We start from the raw sequence: 10,858 nt of genomic DNA on the forward strand, positions 1-10,858 counted from the left end.
TTGAAATAAATAAAGTTGGCCCGCTGTGGGCTGTGATTGTCCTGAGAGAGTTCAGTGTGTTTTTATTAACTGTTGGAAATTAAAATAAGTGCATTAATTGTTTAAGAAACAGGAGTTTGTACAATGTGAGAACCACCAATTCACTTTCTTTACATACAGTCTGTGTTACGTACAGGTAGATGTGTCTGTAGCTGAGAGTATGAATGTGAGTGAAGTCATGTGTTTAATATAATGGAGGAATATTAGAATGTTTTAAACTGACAAAGAATCTCTGAAGATCATGTGACCTGGGTTTCCATGGCAGCATCTTATTTAAATTGAGTCAAACTGAAACTAACTTTTAAATTTACACTTTTACTACCAAGGTGTGTCTGTGTCGGAGGATATTTCAGCATGGTGAGTAAACTAATGATGTTGTAGACGACAGTGAGCCTGTCAGGTAGCGAATGATAACCAAGAATCAAAAATCAGCTCGTTTGTTATCTGACACAGTTACTGATTAGTTACCTCTTAATAAATGTAGTTAATGAGTAACTTAATCCAAGCATCATAATGCTAAAGTAATGTAAGTTGATTGCTTTCTGTTGCTTTTGAAGTACCTCAACACCAAATGTCTAAATAAAAGCAAGAGAAAAGAAATATCAATATCAATAAGAAGTATATAAGTAAAAAGAAGTAACGTTAACATTATACAAGTATAAGACAACAGAACAATGTAACCAAAGAAAATTGGAAATGACAAGATTTTTAGCACAAACAGTGTTTGTCCTCTGCTCAGTGTAATTTAAAAGAAAAATAATTAAATTGTAATCCTGCTAAATAATCTCAGTTTGTACTAAATGTAACTGTAATCTCATTGTTTTTTATTCTGTAACTGTAATAAATTACAGTTACTGTTACCTTTTTCTTTGTCCTGATTACATAATACATGTAATCTGTTACTTCCCAAGCCTGGTAATTTTTACCCTTTATACTTTCAGCCACCAAAGACCAACAAGAAGAAGCAGAAGAAGAACAATCAGCCAAAGGATGAGGAGATGCTGAAGTCTCAGGTCAGAGCTGATAATTAACCTGTGTGGCTAACTGTTGCTAACTAGGAAAAGAATGTCTAAAGAAATTATAAACCAGTTAAAATGTCTTAAATGTATCGACCAAAATCAGTGGTTCCCAAACTTTTTCCTTTTCTATCATTTAGTAAACTGACTCAGAGACATATTGTATATTTCAGATCATTTCCTGTATTATGTATTTTTATCATTTTGTATTTTTTATAATTTTACTTAATAGGCTTCTTTTTTGACTAATTCAGTGTTTCTTGTTCCTGACCCTTGGCCATTGTTCAATTAGACAATTTACATTACATTTACTTTACTTATCCTTTCTTCCCAGAAGTGAACCACATACTGAGATACAGTCCTACTGTGTATATCTGTAAAGTTTTCTAGCACACCTTAAAATCAAGAAGTCCCCATAAAGTTTTGGCGACCCGTAGCGAGGGTCCCGACCCTAACATGGTTTTACTCAAGTTTAAATGAATGTACCGTCTGTCCATCCAACCCAGACTGAAGGAAGTACTCAGGAGGCGGTTGATGAAAAGTCTCCTGCAGTGATGGACGGGCCTCCGACGGTAAAGAAGAGTAAAGACGAGGTAGGAGCTGATGAGTTTCTGTTAACCGTTACAGAAACTCACGTTGTGTTAATCATGTCAACTAAAAACTTTGTCATTAAAGTTTTTGGAACAGGTTGGATATTCTTTGTATCTCTGAAGATCATGTGACTGAGTCTGTGCTTCTAAATTTAAAACGTACATATCACAGTTTACATAATAAGGTTTTTAAAAGGCATCACCTGAAGCTCCAGGGACAACTAGTGGGGGTCGGGACCACCAGGTTGGGAACCATTGCTCCCAGAGAATCCTTTCCTTCCGTCTTTTATTCTCCACCTCACACGCTGACTCTAACATCTGTCACCTGCAGCTGTGGGACGAATGTGTCTTGCTCCTGGAGGAAGTGGAGAGGGTGCAGAAGCAGAAGAAGCACTTTAAGCTGGAGAGGGACAAGGCCCAAAGATCATGGGACAACTCCAAGAGAAACCTGGAGGAGACCAAGGCCAGGATGAAAGAAAGGCTCAGGTTGAAGCACGAGGCCGAGAAACGCTGCCAGGCAGAATTTGATGTAAGCTTCTCACACACACACACACACACACACACACACACACACACACACACACACACACACACACACACTTTATAGTTTCTACGCTTTAAGCAAGTCCTCAGATCCTTTACTTAAACACACAAGGAGATTTAACTGATTATGAAATAGTCTCTATGTGACCTACATAAACAAAGCTGTTTTCCTCTACATCACTAAAGGAGGTGGTGGAAACACTCCCTCGTTTGTCCACACGGGGTCGCCAGAGTCACCACAAAATGAAAGTTTAGAGAATAGTTTTCCAGTCATAGAAACACCTGGAAATGGATTAAAATGACCAAATATCCTGGAAATCATTTTACTTTTTCAATTATTTTACTTTATTTAACCAGATAAGTCAGTTGAGAACCAATTCTCATTTACAGTGACGGAGTCAAATTGATACAGCAAGTGAAACATTCAAACAGTCAATGCAAAAACACAATAGGCTATAGTTAAACAGAATTAAAACAGCACAATATGTACAGTAGGTACACAACGGAGATCTAGTACTGTGTTCCAGAGAAGTGGCTTTTACAACACGTCCCAGTCACTTTATTTTCTCCCTGAAATGTTTTATTGTATTTTAGCCCCTCACTGATCGCCCACCTAAACCTAAATTATTACCATATGTATATATATATACATATATACCCACAGAAGGTACCTTTAAATTATAACTGTTAGTGAGCAAGTTCTGTCCTGTACTGCCAAGAAAACTCCAATCAAAGTTGAAGCCAAATGCAATAAAATAAAAACAAGAACAGTTGAGATTCAAATGTGCAACTTATACAAAAAAGTGTGATGTGGAAACCTGAACCCTCCAACACTATTTAATATAAAAACATTTGCATTAACCAAATACTGGGGGAAAAGGAGTAAATGTAATTTTATATATATATATATATATATATATATATATATATATATATATATATATATTGTGAATAACCATATCAGAAAATTGAAAAAAACAGAAATGATTCTTCAAGCTGATTATTTTTAAGTCTGGAGGGAATCTTTTACGTTTACATCCTTATTTGAGGTTGACTCATGTCAAAGTGGACCGAAACAAACTAAAACTCACATAAAATCGTCTTTATTTCAACCAAACAACTTTTCATTCACCATTAATTCACAATTAATTCAATGTATGTCCACTAAAAGTGCTTATGTTTGCCTCTTTTGTTAAAGAGTTTGATCCTTTTTGTTTTACACTATCTCTGTCCACCAAACTCTATTTAAAAAAACAATAACCCACATAACATCTCATCTTTATTCAAAGTGCACAGAAACAGAATAAAATTCACCAAAACCGTCTTTGTTGGTGTTTCCACTGTTCCAACAATCACCAACTCTAATTTGGTGGATAAATCTAAACTCAAATCATATTTAACAGTGGATGAATTTCACAGCTGAACACAAGATTTGCTCGTTAATTCCAGGAGCACAAGGAGAAGCTGAGACAACTGGAGGCCACACAACACGTTGAGGTTGGCGAGTTGAAGATGGCCGCCATCGCCACAGACTCAAAGACCCAGAAAGAGCAAGTGGAGTCAGACGTCGACCTTCAGAGGAAAATGTGCAATTTACAGACGGACAAGAGAGAGAAAGAGTGCAACAGCAAAATCTACGTGGAGAAGCTCAAGCAGGTGAGAATCTTGAGTCCAGACTCTAGTTGTCGCTTGTTTCTACAAGTTAACGTCTGTATCATAAACCTGTCACCTTTTTATTCTTAACAGAAACAACATGAAGAATTAAAGAAACTACATGAGAGCTACAAAAATAAAGTCGGAGGTAAATCAACTGAGTTGAAGTCAAAAAGTACTCTGACCTGTCTGTAACCTAAGGTTTCTCTCTCTTGCTATTGAAATAGAAATGGAGGCACAGTATGACAGCAAACAGAAAATCCTGGTTAGAGAGAACAACGACGAAATACAAATTGAGTTCAAGAAGATCGACGAGAGAATGAAAATACGCACTGAAACTGTTGTTGAAGAGCAATCAAAGATCTGGGAACAGATCAACTACATCATCAGAGACAGAAGACATGTCATTGAAATAAAAAGGCAGCAGGTAAGAGTTTTATTTGAAGCAGGAATCCAATCTGAAAGGTCAGTATCAGGGCCGATCGAGACATTTCTAAACTGATTGGCTGTACACGAACTTTAATGTACTTGTAGTATGCACTGTGTGTATTATCTTCGCTGATATTCAGTATTAAATGACTTAGATACTCAGTGTCTATAAAACAGAATGAAGAGCAGGTTGTTTTTCCGGGTGCTTCTTGTCTGATATGGCTCTGTTTTTGCTGTCATGCGGTAGGGGAGAGTTGTAGCTGGGAAGGAACTGAACAAACGACTGGACAGGAGGTTGGAAGTAGTCGCGCAGAAGAACACGCGCCTTAGGGAGTCTCTGCGGGAACAGAGGGCAAAGCTGCGCGGGAGCCGCCAGCAGCTGGTCGTCGAGAGGAAAGCCATGGCCAAGAGTGTGAAGGTTCACTGCTCTGCTTCATTTCAGGGAGTTCTGACAGAGTTATTCTGCAGAAAGTGACATATTTTATGGATATTTCATATTTTATTCAATACATAACAATAACAGACATATTGACAGGAAATAATCTGCTCGAGATTCATCAGAATCTCTGGTTTTATACAAACTTCCTGCAGTTATTATGCATGCATTGAACATAATATGAAACATGCATAAAATGTACTCGAGGGCTCCCTTAAGGAGAAATGTTGGGAACCAGTGGTGTGGAGCTTTAAATTTGACCTGCAGCTCTTACTGTACCATCTTTACCTCAGTGAAATCACAGTGAACTACTGAGGAAAATCGCTGGAATATTGTCTGAACCTATGAAAGTAAACTTGTGATAATGTCTCCAACAGAGGGGCAATAAACTGTGTGCACAGGTCCTCCACGAGAGACGCGAGCTCAACCTGAAGCACCAGCAGCTGGAGCTGAAACACGAGCAGGTCGACCGCTCACATCCATTCCTCTCAACCTTATTGGTTCACTCAGTTGGATGAATGTGAATTCCTGTGAGCGTCCTGTTGTGTGATCCGTGTGTCGCTGCAGGTTCAGAAGGAATACGACGAGCTGCAGAGGAAGCAGACCGAGGCCATTCTGGACGCGCAGCAGAAGAGCGGCCTGAAGGAGCTGCTGCTGGAGAGGAAGATAACAGCAGTGACTGAAACACTCGAGAGGGAGCAGCTCAAACTGTGGGTGGCGCTCGCCTTCGGACAGGGAGACCAAACGGCTGCAACACACATTAAGGTACAATTTTATTGTACAGAGAACTATTATAAGATCTGATAAACAGCTTTTGTTTTTTATCTGACTGTCCAAGTAAAATGTAAAATAACTGAAAATAACTGACACGTATAGTCATTTTCTATCATTTAAATAGTTTTTAGCTTTCATTTTTAATAAAATCTTGTGTAATTTTTGGGGATTTTTAATGTCTAATTAATAGATATTTACACTGTAAAACAATGAAATGAGCTATAAATACAGGCAAACACTGCTATAATACAAATAACCAGGCTTAAATTTACAGAACAGTGCTGTTATTATTGGATTTTTCTTATTTTAATCTGAATTTTAACTGTTTTCACTGATAAAAACTGTATTTTGACACTTTACCAATGCTTATACACTGATAAACAACATTTATTCAACGTTTTTGTTGTAAAAACTTCTATAATTATACACGATATCTGTCAGTTAACAAACAAATCCATGTAAAATTACAGAACAATATACAGATACTGTTGATTGTCACTAATTTTAGATAATTTATAAATGTTTTCTGAGCTGCTCTTGTTGTTGTACCAGAAGGAATCAGAAGGTTTGTTTCCACCCACAGGAACTATTTGAATCCAAAGACGTCGCCATCAAGGCCTTGAAGGAAGACGTGTCTCGAGATTTAAAGGTTGGTCATTGGTTATCTCGGCGTTCATGCATTTGTGTCATCGACTGGTCAGTTTATGATTTATCTATTGATCGGCAGGAGTATGACGACTTGGTGAACAAGGTGAAGGCTTCGGGCACCTCTGTGAGCGAGCAGCTCCCACGGGGCGAGATCAGAGCATCCATCAGGAACGCCTCAGAGGTCGGTTGTTGTTTGATATGTTTCCACTCACTTCAGCTGGTGCTGGCGTGTTTTAATGAAGTAAACCTGTGATTGGCAGAACTTTGACAACGTGATGCAGGAGCTGAAGACTTTGAGAGTCTCTGAGGAAAAGGAAACCCCGGCGGGACCGAGTCCAAACTCTGAACTCTCAGGTTTGCTCTCGCCTGCTCTTCCTGGATATTTTTCAACACAAATCACTTTGTTTTTCTTCCTCTTTCTTCTTTCATTCAGTCCCTGATGGTTTAAAGTGTGTAACATTTATAACATCTATTATCAGAATTGTAATATAATATCAATAGGTAAGTTTTCATTAGTGTATAATCACCTGAAAATAATTATTGTTGTGTTTTTGTTACTTTAGAATGAGACGTTTTTATCAACAGAGGATCTTCTGGCGGAGTCCGCCGTTTGAGCTGTAGTTTCTCCTACATGCTTGGAACTGGCGGGTGAGGCAAGGGCGTTGTAATCTGAATCTTAGGTTCTGGAAAATTAAAGAGACAGTGACGATGATTCCAGATTCTGAAGTATTATTATCCATCCAAAACCCTGATTTCTGCAGTGCAAACAATACATAACCTAAAATTAATAATATAAACTAAATGAAATGTATATCCTTTCAGTTTTATAGAATTTTAGTCCTTATATAAGGGGTTCCCAACCTGGGGGTCTGCACCCCATGAGGGGTCGACAAAGCTTTACAGGGGGTTGTGAGGTCTTCTTATACACAGATACACAGTAGGTCTATATCGCAGCAGTTCATTCATTTGTGTGCCATTCCTGTAAATGAATTATGAATGAAGTTATGAATTATTTTTAAAGTTTAGATTTTACAATTTTATAATGAACACAAGTTATATTGACAGATATATATATATATCAATCACTCTCATAAACAGCCTCATCCTGCAGTAGAAAACAACCAAAGAACAAGTAGAACAATGAGAATAAAACACTGAATTTGTCAAAAAAGATGTCTATTATATATAAAAACATTATACAGACAGAATTGTATAAAAATATCAGGGAAACTCATCTCTGATCAATATTAACAGGAAATTATGAAATCTCTGGTTTTACACAAACTTCCTGCAGTTATTGAGTTCACTGGGTTCATTGTGCAGTTTATCAGCTGTTCTCTACTGTTATTGATATTGTTGAATATAATATGAAATATGCATCAAATAAAGTCAATTTACTGACAGATACATGATAGAAAAGCCCCTCAAGGAAGAAGATTGGGAGCCAGTGCCTTACAGTTAGTGTCCTGTAGCAGTCAGGGGAATTATTAGTTTCAGCTGCAGGGAGGATTCTGTCCACCGGAGGGCGCTATAGAGACAGTGTGAGATTATTCACTCAGTGCTGCTGTGAACTGGTCGCTGTAGTTCCTGTCCTGAATCAGATGGACTTTTATTATACTTCACTAAATCCTACGTACTGGTCCTTTAAAGAGGTTTCTGTAACCAAACTGTCTCATTTCTCAATTTTGTGCTGTGAGCTCCACCAAGAATGTTTGTTACTTACAAAATTGAGTTTGTGTCACTTAAACCTTTTGATATAATCCTTTACAACATTTTTTTTTGTTAGAATAACTTAATTGCATTACAGTGTATCTGCTATCTCAATTATTTAAATAAGTAATATCTGTTATCTGTTTTGTTATCTGATCGAGTCGAGCTGCATCACTTTAAAACATTTTACACTTGAATTCCTTTTATTTATTTAATTTTACTGCCATCAACATCATATTCACTGTCAGTAATCATATTGTAGAGGTAATAAGTCTTAATTACTTTGTTTTTGTGTCCTCATTTCAATATCTGGCATGCATGACAAGAACAGCAGATTGTAAACCCTCCAGGAAGCTGCGATGACAATAATTAATGCAAATGTTTGAGCTATTTTCACTTTTCTTCCACTTTCATCGCCCAAAAAAAAATGCATCATTTATTTTTAGAAAAACTGCTGTGAAATCAGACATTTTAGGCCATTTTATTATTATTATTATTATTATTAGACTTAGAGAGACTTAGACTTCTCTTTATTGATCCCTTTGGGATGACTCCCAAAAAAAAAAAAAAAAAAAAAAAAAAAAAAAAAAAAAAAGTAAACAATAAACAGTAAACAATAAACTATTAGCTAAATATAGAAAGTAGAGATAAGAATAAAAGTAAAATAAGATTCAAGTAAAATAGAATCAAATAAGATAAATGTAGAGAACTGTATGGAGGATAAATAAAGATAAATATAGATAAATATAGATAAATATAGATAAATAAAGATAAATAAAGACAAATATAGATAAATAAAGATAAATATATATAAATATAGATAAATAAAGATAAATATAGATAAATAAAGATAAATATAGATAAATAAAGATAAATATAGATAAATAAAGATAAATATATATGAATATAGATAAATAAAGATAAATAAAGATAAATATGGATAAATAAAGATAAATATAGATAAATATATATAAATATAGATAAATAAAGATAAATATAGATAAATATAGATAAATAAAGATAAATATATATAAATATAGATAAATAAAGATAAATATAGATAAATAAAGATAAATAAAGATAAATATGGATAAATAAAGATAAATATAGATAAATAAAGATAAATATAGATAAATAAAGATAAATATAGATAAATATAGATAAATAAAGATAAATATAGATAAATAAAGATAAATAAAGATAAATATAGATAAATAAAGATAAATATAGATAAATAAAGATAAATAAAGATAAATATAGATAAATATATATAAATATAGATAAATAAAGATAAATAAATATAAATATATATAAATAAAGATAAATAAAGATAAATATAGATAAATATAGATAAATAAAGATAAATAAAGATAAATAAAGATAAATATATATAAATAAAGATAAAGATAAATATAGATAAATATAGATAAATAAAGATAAATATAGATAAATAAAGATAAATAAAGATAAATAAAGATAAATAAAGATAATTATAGATAAATATAGATAAATTAAGATAAATAAAGATAAATATAGATAAATAAAGATAAATATATATAAATATAGATTAATATAGATAAATAAAGATAAATATAGATAAATATATATAAATAAAGATAAATAAAGATAATAGATAAATATAGATAAATAAAGATAAATAAAGATAAATAAAGATAAATATAGATAAATAAAGATAAATATAGATAAATAAAGATAAATAAAGATAAATATATATAAAGAAAAGATAAATAAAGATAAATATATATAAATAAAGATAAATAAAGATAAATATATATAAATAAAGATAAATAAAGATAAATATAGATAAATATAGATAAAGAAAGATAAATAAAGATAAAGAAAGATAAATAAAGATAAATATATATAAATAAAGTAATAAAGATAAATATAGATAAATATAGATAAATAAAGATAAATATAGATAAATATAGATGAATAAAGATAAATAAAGATAAATATAGATAAATATATATAAATAAAGATAAATAAAGATAAAGATAAAAATATATAAATAAAGATAAATAAAGATAAATGTAGATAAATAAAGATAAATATATATAAATAAAGATAAATGTAGATAAATAAAGATAAATATAGATAAATAAAGATAAATGTAGATAAATAAAGATAAATATAGATAAATAAAGATAAAGATAAATAAAGATAAATGTAGATAAATAAAGATAAATATATATAAATATAGATAAATAAAGATAAATAAAGATAAATATATATAAATATAGATAAATAAAGATAAATAAAGATAAAGATAAATAAAGATAAATATATATAAATATAGATAAATAAAGATAAATAAAGATAAAGATAAATATAGATAAATAAAGATAAATGTAGATAAATAAAGATAAATATAGATAAATAAAGATAAATAAAAGATAAATAAAGATAAATATATATAAATATAGATAAATATAGATAAATAAAGATAAATAAAGATAAATATGGATAAATAAAGATAAATATAGATAAATAAAGATAAATATATATAAATATAGATAAATAAAGATAAATATATATAAATATAGATAAATATAGATAAATATAGATAAAGATAAAGATAAATAAAGATAAAGAAAGATAAATAAAGATAAATATAGATAATAGATAAATAAAGATAAAGATAAATATAGATAAATATAGATAAATAAAGATAATGATAAAGATAAATAAAGATAAATGTAGATAAATAAAGATAAATAAAGATAAATATAGATAAATAAAGATAAATGAAGATAAAGATAAATAAAGATAAATAAAGATAAATGTAGATAAATAAAGATAAATATAGATAAATAAAGATAAATGTAGATAAATATATATAAATATAGATAAATATAGATAAATAAAGATAAATATATATAAATAAAGATAAATATAGATAAATAAAGATAAATAAAGATAAATATAGATAAATAAAGATAAATATAGATAAATAAAGATAAATATAGATAAATAAAGATAAATAAAGATAAATATAG

General features: G+C 31.2%; 1 protein-coding gene across 1 annotated transcript; it reads left to right on the forward strand.

Annotated features, from left to right (window-relative positions):
• Positions 1-4,930: 4,930 nt before the first annotated feature.
• LOC127376112 (dynein regulatory complex subunit 4-like) lies at positions 4,931-6,742 on the forward strand. The gene is made up of 7 exons (XM_051422706.1): positions 4,931-4,948; positions 5,084-5,170; positions 5,274-5,471; positions 6,064-6,129; positions 6,208-6,309; positions 6,389-6,482; positions 6,714-6,742. The coding sequence occupies exons 1-7, from the start codon at positions 4,931-4,933 to the stop codon at positions 6,740-6,742; spliced, it is 594 nt and encodes a 197-aa protein (XP_051278666.1).
• The last annotated feature ends 4,116 nt before the right edge of the window (positions 6,743-10,858 follow it).

This window comes from Dicentrarchus labrax, unplaced genomic scaffold (assembly GCF_905237075.1).
Source record: "Dicentrarchus labrax unplaced genomic scaffold, dlabrax2021, whole genome shotgun sequence".
NCBI lineage: Eukaryota > Metazoa > Chordata > Actinopteri > Moronidae > Dicentrarchus > Dicentrarchus labrax.